At 41.0% G+C, this 19,698-nt stretch overlaps 1 protein-coding gene across 16 annotated transcripts in view; it reads right to left on the reverse strand.

Annotated features, from left to right (window-relative positions):
• Positions 1 to 1,326: 1,326 nt before the first annotated feature.
• Macf1 (microtubule actin crosslinking factor 1) overlaps positions 1,327 to 19,698 on the reverse strand; it is a 336,255-nt gene continuing 317,883 nt past the window's right edge. For 10 of the 16 annotated variants that reach the window (XM_047537702.1, XM_047537610.1, XM_047537575.1 and 7 more), the window contains 6 exons: positions 16,836 to 16,953; positions 16,037 to 16,105; positions 6,708 to 6,919; positions 6,067 to 6,177; positions 3,103 to 3,232; positions 1,327 to 1,905 (listed from right to left, as the gene is read on the reverse strand). In XM_047537702.1, the coding sequence (XP_047393658.1) occupies positions 1,649 to 1,905; positions 3,103 to 3,232; positions 6,067 to 6,177; positions 6,708 to 6,919; positions 16,037 to 16,105; positions 16,836 to 16,953 (897 nt within the window). In that variant the 3' untranslated portion in view covers positions 1,327 to 1,648. The remainder of the gene's footprint in view (positions 1,906 to 3,102; positions 3,233 to 6,066; positions 6,178 to 6,707; positions 6,920 to 16,036; positions 16,106 to 16,835; positions 16,954 to 19,698) is intronic. The other 6 variants (XM_047537878.1, XM_047537721.1, XM_047537686.1 and 3 more) reach the window with 1 other exon arrangement.

Consider the following 19,698-nt stretch of genomic DNA (forward strand, 5'->3'; position numbering starts at 1 on the left):
CAGCATGTCGCAAGTAAGTTCCTTCTCTTCCAGTGCCTTGCCTGTGGACTGATGGGCTTCCATCTTGTGGGGAGCAATGCAGGTCTTCTGTATGGAGAAAGGATGACCAATTTTGCTTCCACTTCTGAACTTCTACCATTTAAACAGAAACTTCATCATATTGTGGGAAACTGGTCCACAGTCTCAAGTCCCAGGATTTTGTAATTTCTAATGTACAAAACTTCCTTACATATTGCTATTCGTTTAATCATGTAAGTAGGGCAGATACGCTACATACTTGTATTAACAGTATCTTGTTTGTGGCCTTGTTAAACACAATTAACAAGGATTAAACTATCAAGTTCTAAATCCATCAAGATACCTTGATTTGAATAATATATTTAAGTACCTACAACACTATTATACACTAGGGTAACACTTAAATGTAAGTAATGGTTGAGAATAAAATCAGGAATTACAAAACATTTGTTACTGCAAGCAATTTTAATACAAAATGTGTCTTGTTTTTAAACAGTTCATTGGTAGAGCTTCAGTTTCTGCCTCAATTAAGACCAATTGAGATAATCACACAGCAACATGGTCGGAGCTGTAAGAGGAACAGCAGCTAAAAAACAGGAGCCCCAGACTGCCCCTCTTTGTGGTTACTTGGTCAGTTGACTTTATTACGCACAAAAAAAGACAGAAGCAAACTGGACTGGTGAACAAGTGTGCTGGTGAACTCTGTTAAAGAATGAGCAAGTGTTTGTCTTAGGCCCACATTTTCAGAATAAGCTCGTGGAATTCATTCAGTTTGTGGGGAGTCGATCGACCATTTAAATAAATAGCAAAAAATGCAGATAAACAAATCTGTAATTCAAAATGCCACCAAGGAGTCTCCCTCACCAAAGGTCTGGGTCCTGGTGAGTATAGGAGTAATTGGTGGCGAGGCTGATAATTACAAATCAGTTTAAAAACGCCAATGTTCTGACGTTTTATGAACAGTTACATTTACCCCTGAATTCTAGCAGCTATGTGTCCTTTAAACACCCAGTACTGAGACAGTATTCCAAGACAGTATTGAAATGAACTTCTTTGCTGTATCCTGTGGAAATCCCACCTAGATGAGGATTCCTCTCTTCAGTTAACATCACACAACATTAAAACAATGGAAATGCAGTAGGTGCTCTCCCCTCAGTTCTTGCTAATTGAGGTGTTTTGTGATTTATAAAAAGAGTTCCTTAAACACTGCAGGATTCTTATTTTTTTAATATAATTTATCTTGCTTAGACAGCAAGTCAAATTTATAAAGAAGATGCATTTAGGAATAATCCTAAAAGATAAAGCAGGTTTACAACCCCTGCACCACGCGGAAACCCTAATTAGAGACTTTTTTTTTTTAATACACATTTGCATCTTGACCTTTTCAATTGTTTTTCTCAAATATTTCTGGACCCCATCCATTACAGGGTTACCAGGAGGCAAATTTTATCTACATAAATATTCACATGAAAATAGTAACTTACAAAAGGAAAAAAATAATAAGGCAGCTTCATAACACAATTATTCTTTTACACTTTTAACAATATAACTTCTCCCATTCGGAATAAATATACACCCAATGTATGGAGAGGATTCAAAGAGGACAGTGGCATGGGGTGCTTGTACAGTGTTATCGCTTGGGACCAGGAGTCCTGGGGGAGGCAGTGCTGGTCTTCTTAGACATGGTCGGGATTTTGGAAGGTTTGGTTAGCCCTCTTCTGGAGTTGCCCTGGCCCCCTGCAGCACTGCTCTCTGAAGTGTCTGAACAAGCAGACTGCGTCTCTAAAAGGTCAAAGTCAGAGGCATCACTTCCTCTCCGGCTGCTGGCACGGCTTCCAGCTCGACTCCCAGCCCGACTCCCAGGGCGGCTGGCTGACTTCTTAGGGTCTGGAATTCAAGAATAAAGCAGAAGACTTAATAGAGAAGGCATGGGATGGAAGAACAAGTGACCAAAGGACAGGGTGCTAATCCTAATTCCATCTGATTGCTGTGTAGGCTTGGGCAAATCATTGCCTTGCTAAACCCTGGTTATTTCATCTGTACAGTCCCCCAGCCTTTCCTTTTGTGAGTCTACTTAAGAAGCGGGCCTCCTGAGAGATCAAGGAGCTGCCATGCCCCTAAAGCGGTGTCAGGTAGGTCTGCTCTATCCTCAGCACAGACCGGTGAGCACCAAGATTAATAGAGATGGAGGTAAAGAATGGGAAGTAGAGAGCCAGGAAAGAAGCTAAATTTCCAGAAACAACATCAGCTAGGAAGCAGATGCAATCTTTCCCTGACTTTTTCACTTCACCAGTGGCCATAATAAATATAAGGTGTCGGTAAAGGTTACTAGCAAATTGCCCAGCTATGGACTGGCCCTTTCTTCTTTCACGTTCTCTTAACTGTGATCATTTCTGATCAAGAACAGGTGCTCAGCCAGGTGCTCGCATGCACCTGTTATCCCAGCAACTTGGGAGGCTGAGGCAGGAAGATCAAAAGTTAAAGGCCAGCCTCAGCAACTTAATGAGACCCTGTCTCAAAACAAAAACAAAAAAACCAAAATATTTGAGGGGAGATGGCAGTGATGGGTGGGAAGAGAAGAATGAAGGAACTTTGGATGGTGTGGAGGAAAATGGGGCAGGAGGGGGTGGGAGAATGAAAGATAGAATGAGGTAGACAGTATTACCCTATGTATATGTATGATTACATGAGTGGTGTGAATCTACATTGTGCACAACCATAGAAATGAAAAGTTGTACCCCATTTGTGTACAATGAATCAAAATGCGGTCTGTTAAAAATAAAAATAAAAAAAAATAAATCAAAATATCAGCACCACAACAAAAAGCAAAAACCAAATACAAAATTCCCAAATGACGAGGAAAACCCCAGGTGGGCCAGCTTTGGGTGTGGAAACAACAATTCTCAGAAGGCCACCTGAAAACCTGCAGGTCTTTTTTTCCGGACATCACACTGAGTGCTGTTTTCATCTCTAGCTTCTTGGGGAGCAGGGATCACTGCCAACAAGCTGCCACTTCCCTGTTCTAAGCCTGGCCACGTGAACTCACCCCTTGCCTCACACATGCTTCGTCGGTTAAGTACTTACCTGCCCGATTAGTTTTGGCACCTGTGGAAGCTGGGGAAGAACTATTGCTGGTATCACCAGCAAGGGACGTTCGACTAGAATGAAAAGTTGGTGTTGGTCGTTTCAACTTGCTGCCCGTTGATGGAATAACCTTAAAAAAATTTTAAAAGGTCATATTAGTGAAATCTTTGATAAAAGTTTAATTTCAAAAAGTGTATGTGGCCTCTTTATATCTGATTAACTGAAAGGCAAATTAAAAGTCCAGGAAAACAAAGATATATTTTCAAAGTGTCCTAAGGTCATAGATTTTGATGATTCCCAAGGATTTTAAGATCTAATTTAAAATTTCAAAATGCCTTCTAATACCTTTTATTTTGCTGACAATTTTCAATAGAAATGGAAAAAGTCTTCAGATAGTAAGATTACCAAAGAAATACAGTAAATGAGAAAAGAAATTCAAAAAATCCCATGAATTAATGTTTTGGGGCAAGAAATTCAAAATATTAAGAGATTCAAGTATTACCCAATTTCTGTCACAGTCAAGATAGATGCAGTCAAGATCTCTTAGTCTAATATGCTTGTTTGTAAATACAGACAAAATAACTGAGAAAGACTATGATCAGACATGACTCTGAATGAGGATCCAGGAGACCTGGGTTTGCATCTGGGCTCTACGACTGATCCAAATGAACCAGCCAGTGTCTCTGCTTCTCCCTAGGAAATGAAGGGTAAATTCTGCCTCTCCTGCTTAACTTTACCACACTCCCTCTCTTGGTTAGTCCGTCCCAGCTACGCTGGTCTCCTCACTGTTTGTCCAGTGGGCCAGGGAGGTCCCTAGTCTTATTCCCTTGCTCTTTACTCTGCCTGGACTGTTGTTATACAATCTCCTACCCCAGATTGTTGTTATACAATCTCCTACCCCAGCAAAAGTTGTTATACAATCTCCTACCCCAGCTCCTTTCTCTCAGGAGCTCTGCTGAGAGAGGCTGACCTTATCAGACAGGTCTGGCCTCGGCACTCAGGTGACACAGCCTGCAGTTCTGCTTCGGCAGTTTTGCACAGTACTATCACTGCCTGATTACATACTTGCTTTTTGCTGCTTTCTCCAAGCCTCACCTTCATAAAGGCAGGGACTTTGTTTTATTCATTTGTACATCTTTAGCACCTAAAACTGTCTGGCACAGAAGAGGAATTCAATAAAACCTTGTTGAGACAGGCACAGTGGTGCACACGTCTGTAATCCCAGTGACTGGGAAGAGGAAGTCAAGTTCAAGACTGTCTCAGCAACTTAGAGGTCTTGTCTCAAAATAAGAAATAAAAAGGGGATGGGGCTCAGTGGGAAAGCACCTCTGGGTTCAATTCCTACTACCAAAAACAAAACCAAAAACCTTGTTGAATGAATAAATAAAGTGTAGAAACATTCTCTAAACTGGGAGTTACATGTTATTATTACTGCTACCAGTAACCAGTAGGAGCTATGTTTTCCATATCAATGTGTATATTTTAAAGACAGACACAGTTAGGAGGATAAAGAATATATGAAACTGTTTTAAATTATCCACACCACAGCATGCTATTCTAATTTTAAAATCATTGGCATGAATTGTTTTCCAGGACCTTTAAGATGTTTACACAGATAGGAGAGAAAAGCAACCCACCTCACGGTATTGCTGTGTTTAATTTATAAAGGAAAGGCAAAAGCAACAGAAAGTGATTAACACTCGAGCAGGAACTCTCCTGGCCCACGGGAGCAGGAGCACCAGTTTCAGCAGCCATCCTTCCCCAGCAAGCACTGCTGCCGGCAATCTCCAGCCCTGGAGAATCCAGGCTAGGGTTTTAAGTCAGGACATGGCCTGGCAACAGGACCTCAATGAGTAAAGAAAGCTGAAACCTCAAAACGAAATGAAAAGATTACACCTTAAGACAAAAGCCCACCTACCGGAACTGTATGAGAATTTGCATTTCATAACTATTGAACATTTCAGAAGTTTTGAGATTTTCATGAAACTGGAGCCATTATGAAAGAGAAGCAGGATCAACAAATCAAGTCTTGGGGTTTTCACAGCACCAAGTTCCCAGATCATGTTCTAAACCAGAAGGATTTCTGAACTAGAGTTTTAGGTAGGAGCAGGATGAATCCCAAAGCAGTTCATTCACAGCTGCTGGCTTCTTGTGCCTTTCCAGTGTCTGGCTGAAGCTTTTTCGGACAAAAGGCAATACTGTGCTTTGAGGCACAAGAACCCAAAGTTTCCCTACAGGAGCCAGAATGCAAAAATGTACTGTGAACAGACAAAGCTGCTGGTCCGGGCTTTGTTTCTGAAACACTGCTCTTCTAAAACTCTTGAGGCATTTTAATGGCTGCACTTGAACATGCTTCATTGCTGGCAAGTGTTTTCAAATCAAGGTTACAGAAACCTATTATACCAGGCCACGGAATTCAGAAGTTGAAATCCGAGTGCCAGAGCAGTGGTCACTGGTACTGTGCTTGCCTGAAGCAGACAGCATCCATGCCTTGGGCCAGTGTGGCAGTACCAACCACCCTGGGGAGGTGTCAGGGTGGGTGGTGCCAACCACTCTGCAGTTGTAAGCAAAGATAGAATATTGGTCAACATGCACCATAGTTGAATTTCAAGTGTTCATAACTCGTCTGTGTATCTGACATTTGGAGACTCCAAGAGGCCTGATTATAAACAAAATGAATCAATGAATCAACAGAAATGACCACTATTCACCACCTTGAATAAATATCATGCTGAAGACTGTTATGAATTTGATCTAGTTTTAGGCATCTCTTATTTATCTCCAATTTGTTGAAGCAAGTTAGAAACCCCTGAAAACACTTAACCAGATGAATCAGCTGTGCCAGAAGCACAGAAGGATGGAGGAGAGGTGGGCTCGCATCAGGAAGAAGAGCTGGGCAGGTTCTTGAAATGAGCGAGGGGCCTCATCTTGACCATCTCCCCACTCAGCAAAGCCATACTCTACCTCGGGGCTGGGCAGCTGGAGGTCAGGACAATGGCTGTCCCTGAGAGGGGTGCCAGCCTTACTGTTTACCAACCAAGGTTTGTCATAACAGCGAGAGAACTGAAGTGGAGTCTGTGAAATGAAAATCCAAAGGGAAGGAGGGGAACAATTCAAAGTGGAACAGAAAGGGGGTAAATTGGGAACAGAAAAAAAAAATTAAATAAATAGAAGACACTAAACTTCAAAGAAACAGAAAACAAAATAAAATGAGCATCAGTCCAATAGGACAAGAGGGACCAGGTAGAAAGGAAACAGCATTCTTTATACATAACCTATCTGAAGAGCAAACTTATCTGTTAGCTCAGCTGCACAGACAGTGCCTGAGTTTTCAAAACTAGGAATTCTAGGGGCTCAAATTCAAACTAGGAATGACAAGAAAGAAGCCCTTCTGATGTAACTGGCCTGAATGTGTACTTCAGGGCCCACTATGAACACCTTAAAGACTGCATGTATGTACTGCTAGGGCTGGGCATTCTAGGTAGAGCTGGTCTGTATGTTTCTGTGTTCCTCTTTTTCCTGGAGTCTTTCAGAGACTATCCTGAACAAGGAACACCTGCCAAGATGGGAATGGGGAAGGAGCAGTAAGGGAGGTCAGCACATACCTTGGTCCCACTGGCAGGGGTGGCTGGAGAAGAGGGCATGGATGTACAGCTGTGGTTGCTTTGACTAGCACTTGAGCTGGAGCGGGTGGGAGAAGCTGCCCGGGAAGATGGTTTGGATCTTCGACCTCGTGATCGGAAAGGAGTCATTCCCTGGGATGCCCCCTCTGGTAGGATGAATTTCTCTCTAAGTTCGATGTTAGTTCTACCTCGTGCTAAAAAAGGGGATAAACACACATACATACAATGACAGTTAATCTTAAAAGTACATGTTCAATTGTTGTACAGAAGTTTGACCCCATGATAATGGTTACCTAACTTACAGGCTTCGTACCATCTGTGGGTTCTTTAAAAACAAAGCTATATCCATGACTTATTTGCTTTGTCATAATTCTGACCCACACCAGACACACAGACTAAAAATATCCTAGCTTATGATAATAAGAAAGTCTCTGTGTACAGAGTACCATCCTGTTATGCTGTCCGAGGTTTGCTTTGCACTGTCCCCTGGGGTAAGCATACTGAATTGCTCAAGGTGAGGCAGACACAACAGACCACAGGTCTCCAATGTTAATCAAAACCCCTCTTTTCTCTCTCATAGGACATGTGTACTTTTTTGCTCAGCTTTTGCAGGATACATGGTAAAAATGTGAAAGAAAAACACATTAGTGAAATTGACATTGTCTAGACTCTTCTATTTGAATTCAGTCAATAACAATCCAAGAAAAAGGGGTCTAGGAACTCAGAACAACTAAAAAAATGACAACAGAATCATTAAGAAGTAAACATGTGGAAGGGAGAGAGAAAGATCATGACAAGACCATGCATAAAACTTGCCAGTGAGAAACTGTTAAGTCAAAAAATGAAAGCGGAAGAAGCTGAAGGTGCAAGCTGCAAGTAGGAGAGGAACATCAAAGTGGGAGACTCTGGAAGCAGTACTGAAGGCCAACAGGTCCTGTCTCATGGCTTTCTAGAGCTGTAAGGCCAGAACTTAAAATGTGATTCGGTCACAAGATATCAGTATGCCCAATATAAATGTTAAATATGAAAGACACTATTAACTTAGGAGAAATAATTCCTCTGGAATATGTCCTTTGTTTCTCCCTGAAAGAAAATAACCCTCTACCTGCTCGTCCAGCCTAGACTGTTTATTTTTAGAATATACTAGACATATCTGGGCACAGTGGCACACAACCATAATTCCAGGAGGCTGAAGTAGGAGGATCACAAGTTCAAGGCCAGTCTTGGCAACTTAATGAGATCCTGTCTCAAAATAAAAAATAAAAAGGACTGGGGATTAGCTCAGTGTAAAACATCCCTGGGTTCAATCCCCAGTACAAAAAAAAAAAAAAAGGTACTAAAGTACTAGGCACATTTGAATAAATGGACTGCTGAGGAATCCTGGAGAAAGGGAACCATTATGGACAAAATGTTTGTTGTTCTTTTCTTAACATATTATATGCTGACACACCATTTCAAAGCATTGGGTTAAAAGCACTAACTTGTGGCCATCAAAACCACTGAGCTACAGGCCAGTTCTGCGACCAGCTGGGATCCTTCCTATGGAAACCCAGGCTCACCAAAGGAGATTGGGTTGGCTCATCTCTTAAGGGCTCAGCTCATCTGGATGGTTATGATTTAAGAGTTTCCAATATACTCAGTTGTTTCTTTCTTCCTCAGTCCCAGTAAAATGTGCCTCTCAAGGTTCATTCCTTGGCTATTCTTCTCTGCATCCTTTTTTCAGACTTTAGCACTTTTGTCTACCTGTATTAGCAGGAATTCATTCTCAAAGAGAATTTCCTTCAGCATCTGGTTAATTTTTTTAAGACTGTAAATAACTAGTAACTGTGGAATCATGACCTCACTTAGTGTATGAAGTGAGTGTCTGAAGTGCTTAGCTAGACAAGTGGATATACAGCAGGCACTAAGGTGACACTGAGGAATGTAAATCATTCATTCATTCAGCTGAGGATCTCAACACCCCAAAAGCATTGTTTGAGACCCTTAGCTGCACTGAACTTCATATGTATGGTCTAGGAAACATTTGAAAATTCATTTCTGAGCAGACTGTGCTAGAAAACAACAACAGAGGATACAAGAGTTTCAAAAACTTTGAAATAGTAACCCAGTTTTGGACAGTGACCTTTTACATATTTTAGAAAGGGTTACTGGCCAGGTACATTGGCGTACACCAGTTATCCGAGCTACTAGGGAGGCTGAAGGAAGAGGATTACTTAAGCCCTGGAATTTGGAGTTTAAGACCTGCCTGGGCAACTTGTAGAGATCCTATCTCCCTGCCATTAAAAAAAAAAAAAAAAAAAAAAAAAAAAGAGAGAGAGAGGACTATATTTGTAATAACAAAGTGACAACATCATGTTCCCCCCACACTATACAGTTTACAAAGTGTTACCCTGTGCAACACTGCACTTGACTATCATTAGCATTTCCTTCATTCCAAAGGAATTGAAACATCCGCAGAGGCCAAGGTCAAGTAAAGCTACACCACAGCTAGGCCTAAAGCCCTAGTCTTCCACTGATTTGTTCACCTCATCCTGCCCCAGGTCATTCCCAGCCAACCTTTGCAGCACCAATGTATTTAGCTGACCCCACTGGCCCCTCATCCTACACAGGCCTCCATTCCTACCACTCCATAGAAACTGTTGTGTAAAGGGCACTGATAATGTCCACATTACAGGAGTGGGACCTTTTTTTAAACTGTAGAAAGGGTTGATGTGCACAGAGAAGTACAAAAAGAATAAAGGTTACTTAGCCTCACAATCAGAACCCAGGGGAACATCACTGTTAAAATGTTGGTATGCCTTTGTTTTTTTTACAGAACTCTATGTGCGAGTATGTAAATATATATTAATATAAAAATATGAGGAATAGTCCTGTATTTTTGTTATGGCTTGGACATGAGGTGTCCCCCAAAAGCTATTAACGATTTTCTTCAAAGTGAGATGATTACATTATGAGAGCTATAACCCAATCAGTCCATCGATCCATTTGATGTGTTAATAATGTGAAAGGACTAACTGGGTGGTAACTATAGGCAGATGGGGCATGGGGACTTGTCCATAGGGATTAGACCTTGTCCTCCTGGCTCCTCTCTGCTTCCTGGCTAGAGGTGAGCAGCTCGTCTCACCTCAGGCCAGAGCAATGGAGCCAGTTGACTATGGACTGAGACCTCTGAGACTGTAAACTCAAATAAACGTTTCCTCCTTTAAGTTGGTTTTGTCAGCTACTTTGGTCATAGCAACCAAAATCTGACTAACCCACTGTCTACATCTCTTACAAAACATTTTTGCATATATCCTGATATTTCCTTAGGACAGATTTCTATAAGTAGATTTGCTGTGAAGAAAGAATGCACACTTAAGGTATGTTAACTGATATTAACTATGATCAAGATTGATAATCTCCAAAATGTTACACCAATGTACATGCCCCCAAATAATTCACAGTATATTCAATTTACTTCACCCTGGCCAATGGTCTGTTATTAAGCATGTTTGTGCAGGTTAAAGTCTGACAATTTGATAGGCAAAAGCATCACATCCTAGCTGTTTAATGTGTGGGGAATTATTATCTGCTCTCTTCTTTCTGAAACACTCCACTCTGGTTAGGGATGCAGCTCAGTGGTAGGGTGTTTGACTAGCACAAATAAGGTCCTGAGTTTAATCCTTAATTTCACACACAAAACCCTTTCTTAGCTTCAAGGACATCTGCTCTGCTGCTTCTCCTTCCCTTTCACTCCTTAACCCTGTGTTTCTCCAGGTCTGTTCACAGTCCTATTCTCCCTCTTGGATTTTCCACTCGGTGACAAGCTTGTCCCTCTGAGACCTCAGTGCCACCATCCAGTCAGGCCCAACTCCACGCACTTTCTCAGCTGTCCCTCCTGTTGTCAGAAGTCATATCCAAAAACTGAGCACACACAGCCAAAGCCAGAAACCTGGGAGCCCAGGGAGGCACCGACCTCCCAATGGCAGTTCAGTTACTAGTCTACTTTCAACACCTGGAGTCCCTGGAGACTTCCACGTCCCTCGCACCCGTGTGGTTCAGGAAGCATCGCCTCCACCCTGGTGACTGCAGCAGCTTCCAACTGGTCTCCTTGCTGCCATGCTCATGACCCACCTGCCCTCACTCACCCCCAGCACACATTTCTAGATAAAAATCTGCTTGTGTAGAGATTTCACTGCTTAGAGTAGAATTTCCCACACTGAAGCTTCTGAGAGGTTCCTCTGAGAGGGGTTTGGTAAACACTGTCCTCTTCATCTTCCCCTTGGGAGAGCCCTGAGGTGGCTAGCACTTTGTCAGCTCTGAGAGTCTCGCAGTAAAAGCCGCATGTTTAGCTTTAACTCAGCATCTTTCAAAAGCATCTATCTGACCATGATTTTTTGTTTTTCTGAGGACTGTGTCCTGGGAACCAGGCAGGCACTGTGTGACCGAGTGCCCAATGGACAGTGGCCTGGCCTCCACCACCTGGTCCCAGCTGCCAACCCCTCTCCACAGTCTTATCTGGCCACCAACCTTGCACACTTTTCCACTGTCACGTGGGACTAATGGTGGTTCCCTTCCTATCCCGCTGTTGACACTCCTGTACACCTGAACCTGTGACTTCCTGAACAGAGAATGGCCAGGGGCCCTGTCTGTCCAGTGTTGCCTTCTCTGATGCAGCTGAAGCAACACCTGCTTGTCCTGACACCCTCTCCACCGGTGTGAGCAGACCCATCTCCCCGCCTCGCTCTCCCAACTCGCTCACTGTACCAACTGAAGGGCATCTCTTTACTCACATGCGCTCCCTGCACTGGGCAGGGACTAGCTTTACCTTTGGACCCCAGCGTCGACCTCATGTTTAGGGTTTCCACAGTGCCTGTGAAGTCCAGTAGCCTCTGAAAATGGGGCAGCCTGTCAGCCTTTTCAAGGGATGGATCTTACGACCTTCATGAGGCCTTCCATTAAGAAGCGCTCCTTCCTTCTTCAGGGATGAAGAACAGAAGCACAAAGCCAGCCCAGCAAGGTTTGCTGTCTAGCTCTCTGGCCACAATGCAAACGCATGCGTTTTCATTACTGAAACCACAAGGTTAAATTCAGGCGTGCCAAACTACAATAGTTAGAATATGAAAAGAAATAGCAACTTAAAGAGCAGAGAGAACAGTTTTCTGTAAGAAAGGTCTACAGGAATGGAGATTATCCAGTATTATCACCAGTAGAATTAAGGCTGCATTTTGTGGTCTGAACCAGTTGAATCCTAGGCTAAATTCCTGTCATGACCGAGTCATAAATGGAGGCTGTCGTGGGGGGCATCATTAGATGACTGCTGAGGACCCAAAGGTGCCTCACTGGACTTTCCAAAAGCAGAATGCTGGTAAATTCCAGATCATCAAGTTCCCAAGCTGTGCTTAGTCATTATAAAGAAATAAACGTAATGAGACAGTCTGTTTCACAGGGAACCTCTGATCAATGGTCACCTCATAGGGAGTTTTTCATTGGCTAGAGAAGCTGTAGATGAAAGTAATCTTTAGAAACTTATCTCTTCCATTTTCCTTCTTTATTTTCCATCATCCTGGAGCATACATCCTTAAGCTTACAATATTAAAATTTCCATATTTCAGTACTCTCATCTTAGTAGAGAGCAATGAATGATTAATTTATTCTAAGGCATCTCTGAGCAGTATTAGCTTAATATGCTACAATTCCCAGGGAAATCTCACATTTTAAGAGAGAATATTTGAACATGTAAGACAAGGAAATGATTCTTTATAGGGGACATTTCATACATGCATTATTTGGGAGAAATAAAATTGATTTTTCTTTTTTCTTTCTTTCTTCCTTTTTTTGGGTGGTGCTGGTGATTGAACCCAGGGCCTTGTGCATGCGAGGCAAGTGCTCTACCAACTGAGCTATGTCCCCAGCCCATTAAAATCGACTTCTTTAGAAATATTCTTGTAGCAGCCAATCTTTAGAATTAGAAACAAGTTAAGGAAGCAGTTAATACCTTTACTCTAGGGCTGGGGAGATAGCTCAGTTGGTAGAGTGCTTGCCTTGCATGCACAAGGCCCTGGGTTCAAATCCCCAGCACTGCGCAAAACAAAAACAAAAAAACCTTAACTCTGGTAAGAAACCCAGAAAGGTTGGGAGTAGGGCCAACAAACAACAGTTTAATGGCTGAATGCTGTGAATTTCTGTGTCAATTCCAAAGATAAAAAGTAAACATTTTTCTCAATGCAGAAGCCAGCAGGTTAGGCTAAAGTTACTAACAATAAAAATATTTTAAGTTTTTTTTTTGTTTGGTATCAGGGATTGAACCCGGGGGTGGGGGTGGGGGGGGGGTGGGGAGCTCAACAACTGAGCCACATCCCCAGACCTTTTTATTTTGAGACCAGGTCTCATTAAGTTGCTTAGGGCCTTGCTAAATTGCTGAGGCTGGCTTTGAACTTGTGAAGTTCCTACCTCAGCCTCCTGAGCTGCTGGGATTATTTTCTAAACACAGGGTGTATTTTTCTTTTCTTTTTTTGGATATTGGGAATTGAACTCAGGGGTACTCAACTACTGAGTCACATCCCCAGCCCTATTTTTTATTTTATTAAGAGACAGGGTCGCACCAAGTTGCTTAGCGCCTTGCAGTTAGAAAAAACTTTCCAGTAAACATTTGACTTTTGTGTGTCTATGGTGACAGGGATCAATTCTAGGGCTCTGTTCATGCTAGGCAAGTGCTCTGCCACTGAGCCACACCTCAGTCCAAACATTTGACTTTTTTTTTTTTTTTTTTTTTTTTTTTGGTATTGGGAATTGAACCCAGGGGTGCTTAATCACTGAGTCATATCCCCAGCCCTTTTTTATTTTTCATTTTGAAACAGGGTCTCATAAATTGCTGAAGCTGGCCTTGAACTTGTGGTCCTCCTGTCTTGGTCTCCCAAGATGCTGGAATTATAGGTGTGTGCCACTGTGCCCAGCTTTACAGTTGACTATTCTGATAGGACATTCCCTCACGATTCTTTTCACTGGAGGACAGATCTATAGCTGAAGCTATTGGAATATTTTAATGGTAGCCATCTCAGGTTTAACTCTTCAACTGTCAAGAGAGGCCATCATTTTCTAAGGGGAACCTGATAATGGAACAGGCCAGTTAGTAAATACTCATTTATAAGCTACCCTTTAATAGGTGCAGGATTTTTGTTCTACAAGATGAAGACAGATTCATGGATGTGTGGTACAGTGAGAATGTTTTTAAAAATACACTTAAAAACTATTAAGACAGTAAATCTTATGTGTATTTTACAGATATTAAAAATCAGTTCTAAGCCAAGTTGTGCCTTTTAAATTTCCATACATAAAAATTTCTCGATTTTTTTAATTTGGGAGAAGTTATAAGTCTGATGCTTAAAAACATACATAGTAGCCTACATACAGAATAACCACTTTTGAGGTAGGAGTGTTGCTTTTATTCTCACCCAAAGCATTATGATTTCCTTTGTCATGGATGAAGACAGAAATTAAAATCTCTGACTGTGGCATTACCAGGAAATTGTATAACTGGCAAACTTACCTAGTGGAATATTTTTACTTTTTTACATTTGGCTAAAGCAACACAGTTGGAGATCTTCCATCATTCTCAACCATTATGTAAAAGGAAATAACAAATGATAATTGTGTACCCTGGCATTAAGAACCTTGGTACAACTTTATATCATCCTCAGTATAATGTTCCATATAGTACAGAGGACAAGGAAATGCACCAGAAATGAACATAAACTCTAACACAAGAGTGTTTCTAGAAGCCATATTAATCCCACAGAACCCTAGTTTCAAGTAACTTCTCTTTTTCATATTCATGCTCTTCCAACTCACTGCCATTCACTCTAGCCCTTAGGTGTTCATTTCCTAACTAACACTATTTTGGAGGTGGGGGGTTGGGGTTAGGGTGGATGCTGGGGATTGAACATAGGCAAGCACTTTACCACTGAGACAAAGCCCCACCCCCTAACACTATCTTTTATATGACTAGAAATAACTCATCTTGTCCATCATTAGTAGAGTTAGAACATCTAAAAATACTGGGGAGATCTTCACTCCACAGCTAAAAGATGGAGGTGATCATGAATTCGAGGAGGGAACTCTCGGAGAGAGATGGAAAAGCCTTACCTTGTTTGCTCCGAGGGATGCTGAAAAAGGCTACCACGATCCATAGAAAAGAGCTAATAGATGGCCCTCCCAAATTTCCTTGGGGTTCCAATTTTTAGATAATAAGAATAAAGCAAGCAGTATTCTCCTTGGCCAGCAGCATAAGGTTATGTCATTAGAGCAGGCAGCAAATAAACAGGCAACCGAGGATTCCACAATGCCACATGCAGTATTTCTTTTGTTTAGTCCAATCATACATGACAGGAAAATAAAAACTTTATTAATAAATCTAGAAACAAATAATGTTTTACTGGGTTAAAGTTAAAATTATATATATTGCTCCTTTCATTTAAAATAATGAAGGAACACTTAAATCAAGGACATTGGCTTATGATATAATTAAATTCTCAAACTGATTATACTCTTTCAAAAGTTTTTATCAGAAAAGGTGTTTTCAAAATCAACTTAAAAAAAAAAAAACTTCTAATGGAGATTTTAGTGCTTAGCTTTTATGCTTGTTTATTAGAGTAAATGCAGAATGAGTTAAAATAAGAGGAAAAATTTATGGGCATATCTGAATTCATCTGAGAACTGCATGTTTTAGCTCTGTCCTAAGTGCTTCAGAAAACAACTATAAACCATTTCCAAAGAAGTTATATAACTGTACTGTAACATTTATGCTATGTAATTAAATAAACCTTCATAATTGAATATGTAGGCTGGACCAACTCTGTAGAAAACACATAACAAGCAGGTATGTGAGCCTCTGAGACACAGACAGTAGTAGTCACACTGACCTGGATTTGAATCTTACTTCTGCCATTTACTGGCTGCCTGTCTCTGACCAAGTTATTTAAATTTTCTATGCCTTAATTTCCTATTCTATAAAATGGAAATAATAGTATCCACGCCTCATAGGGTGGTAAAGAGACATAAATGTATTATTTGTAAAAAAAGTGTGTGGCACAAAAGGGTATAGAAGCATTTATTAAGTAAATAGAATACAGAACAAATTCTATGGATACTGTCTCAATAGGAGTGTTTCATGCCCTATCAATGTAGAATAGTTGGAAAAGCAATGGTTTGGCTATTTCAAGCATTCACGAAGGCAGCAGATATCAAGAGCCAAGAGGTATTATAGTTTAGGAAGCAAAGCCATTCTCCATGGGTGAGGGCATGGGGAAGAGGGACAAAGGGTAAAAGCCAACCTATGGGAGACTGACTGGAAATCGAAGAGCTGGAATCAGAGCGCTTTATTTTACTCCCAGGATGGTGAACTAGAATAAAAAATATGTAAACACAAAGAAACAAGAGACAGAGCTGGAAATGCAGAAACTAGTCAAGAAAGACAAACTGGCAGACAGTGGGGGAGACTCTATACACCCACATGTAGCTCTGCTAACAGGAAAAAGGAAAGGATGTAGCTGAGCGGGATTCAGCAACTGGGATTTGGTCATTTTCCCCTTTGCTGCTCATTTGACAGCTTCTTTCACCTTTGGGGCGGCCAGCCTTTTCATGTTTAACAGGAAGATACCCCTTGGTCTTAGGTGATCATCTGTCTTAGAAGTGTCTGTGCTATTGATAGGTGTCCTTTAACCTCCGTCCTGGTCAAGGGGATTTACCAATTCTTCCCTGTATGGGAAGGACCCAATACTCTCGAGTTGCTGCCACAGGAATTATAGAAGGGATCTAAGCTCTAAGATACAGGGATCTAAAGGGCTCTTAGGCTCTGTGTGCTAGGCTGGGGTTAACACTTCAATTTGGATCGTTCAGATGATATCACTGAAGTCTAAATTCTCATTCCTGCATTCTCCCCGACAGCATCAACCTCTCTAGCCTTTTTTCCCTAGCACCTGAGTTCTAAACTGTGGTAGGTGGGACAGTGACTAAGTAGCGTAACAAAACAAAAAACAAAGACCCACCAACACTTCTATAATCATGAAAGATGAACAGTGTAGCCCTACCTAACATCCTAACATGTATCTCACGCTCAGGATGCTTCCTTACCTCGGCAGGGATCATTTTTCACTAAAAATTCATCCAAGGCCATCCATCCTCCGCCAACCCGGACCATCACTGTGCTGCGCAGAATACGGACCAGCCGCAACTGCTGAGAATCCCCAAACTGTAGAATCAAGGGAAAATTTAATGAGTATGCCTTAGAGGGGATTTATACTTTTTCCCCTTAAGCAAACTGTATTCAGATGGAATGACAATGTGACAGTTTTGGGAGAAATTTAAGCTCCATTTTGCATTTTTCACAAGAGGGTTAACAAACAGGAAAGCAGAAACATCAAGCTACAGACCCATGTCTTGAAGTACTTTCCATTGGGATAGAGTTTGCTCCTCCTGTTCACACCCCTACACCAAAAGGAGAGGGGGAAGATAGACAAATGTTCTCCTGTTTTGATTCTCTTAAAGATTCTGCCCAAATCAGTGCCTACATTGTGTTATGCAAATTTGTTTTCCGAAAAGAAACGGGGTGGATGTCAACTTCTGAATACAGTGTGCTCAAAAGTTAAACGGAAAACAGCAAATTCTATGTCAAGCCATAAGGAAACCCTTGCAAAGCATCATTATTACAAGCTTGGAAGAAAAACAGACTTTTTGCATCTGATTTTCAGACATAAACCCTAAGTATTCTCTAATTGCAATGTCACCAGGAGAAAAGGTTTCTTCAAGCTACCAAATGATCAGAAAGTATTTATTCTAAAATTGAGTTGAAGAAATAAAAATTTTAATTGCCCATAATTCTAAATAGTATTTAGTAATTATTCTGGACCTTGGAACAAGTATGATCTTCAAGTATTTATTTTTTCCCTTTTGTTCTAATATTCCTACTCTCTATCTTGCTATCTGGAGTTCACATTGCATAAACAGCACTCTTCCCAAAATGAAGTAAGAGGCAACAAAAGAGAAGCATGCTGAGATTCCAAAACAAACATCAAACATTTGGTTAAAGAAACTGAATTCCAAAAAAAAAAAAAAAAGAAACTGAATTCCTAAAGTTATTTAATTCAAGGAGGATGTTCTCAGCGGGGTGGAGAAGGGACTATTTAATCATATAATCAGCATCTTCAAAGTTATAGAGAAGAATAACTTTGAAACAAGGCAGAAAAACAGAAAAGGTGAGAAAGGATGTTTGAGGACATACAACCATCCTCCCTCATTAATAAACTGGTGGTAGTTCTCCAGATTTCTCAGCAGTTCTGACTCAAATGCACTATTTATACAGGTGAGGACACTGAAAGATCTTGTCCCTTCTGTCCCAGCCATTTACTTGAATATAAATAGCCCTATACTATTTTTTTCATAGTTTAAAAAATTTTATACAAGTGATTACAGCAATAGCATGGTGGGGCAAAAGCAGCACTCGTCTCAACTATGAGGGAGGAAATGCCCTGTCCTAGAGGGCAGTTGTCCCTTGCTGTGTAGGAAGATTGTTCTGGGAGGCAGCTAGGCTCCACCAGATCAAGCACAATGACCCTTAAGTCACTATCTGGGGTTTCTTTGTATTCGTAAGGAAAAAGAATAATATGCACCTGTGTGTCCTCCAGAGTGAGGACTTTATTCTTTGAATACCATGTCCCAGAGTTTACTACTTCATTTATCTCACAGTTGGCTTCCCTTTAATTTCTTACTGAAGTGCTAATAGATTCTGCTGAGCTCTGGGGAAAGAAAGTTTGATCCAAGGCAAGGACTGGAGTAGTTGGGGAAGTTGAGGCTGGGAGTGACAAGTGGTAGGGAGTTACAGCAGCTCTAAAAATGGAAACCTACAGAATAGGGTTGTTAGATAGGCTGAGAACTCAGAACCAGAGTCCTGTAGGCCAGTAACCACTGTTTCCTTTTCTCACAGGGAACTGGGTTCTTAACATGGCTGTGACATTTGCCGTATGACAGTGACATGTGCTCTTTGAAGCCTCAGGCACCTTTGATATAAAATAATTTTATAATCCTATTCATAACATTAGAAAGATTCATGTGACCCTCTTTCAGTCAATAAAGCAGTGGAGGAGGGCATCAGTGTCCCTTCGAAGAGGCCCTAGTACCTGAATGGTCACCAGGAAGCAGGCATGCTGGGTGCTCTACTGCAAGGATTTATTTAAAGCCACTTGACTGTTCTCATCTTCAGTTTATTTCTATCCCGCTCTTGCCACTGGCCCAGAACATTATTGTAGTTAGTGATTATTGGCAGTACCTGGAATTGAGCATTGACTGAGGGCCTCAAATCAACTCTTAGTGTTTCTAATTTCACATCAGAGAGACAGATTTTACTCATGCAACTTTCTTTGACATTTGAAGACACAGGACCCAAGAGCCCTCAAAAAGATCTGAAAGGTTAGAGTTACCAAGCGGAGTCAAAGCAATCTTTCATATGAGTCTAATTTGATCTCATTAGCTTTTAGCTGGTTGGCCATAATTAGCAAACTTTAGGTCATGGTCAATTATTTCTACACTATACGTCTCTGGAATGTTATAATTATAAAATATAAGTGTAAGTAATTATAAGTATTAATGAAGTATTTATAGAGATAGTACTAAAGCACTACAACTTTTTGACTCAGTATACATTATAATAAAAATCAGGAAGAACTGTGTTGTGACTTCCAATATAGAAGTACAAGAGAGGCTTGTCTTACAAGTAAAATGGATTGAAACCACAGTTATAATTTTCCAAGTCATATCACTTATAACTCAATGAAGCATAATATTATCTTTACCAATCTAAGTTTGAATAGAATTTTTCATCTTTTTTTTTTTTTTTTTTTTTTTTTTTTAAAAAAGAACGAATGTACTTTGATCCTTTTGGAACTGAGATAGCTTTACAATACTGGCCCTGTTAGCAGTTTCTCCACTTGGTAAGACAACC

The sequence above is a fragment of the Sciurus carolinensis genome, chromosome 1 (assembly GCF_902686445.1).
Source record: "Sciurus carolinensis chromosome 1, mSciCar1.2, whole genome shotgun sequence".
In the NCBI taxonomy this organism is placed as follows: domain Eukaryota; kingdom Metazoa; phylum Chordata; class Mammalia; order Rodentia; family Sciuridae; genus Sciurus; species Sciurus carolinensis.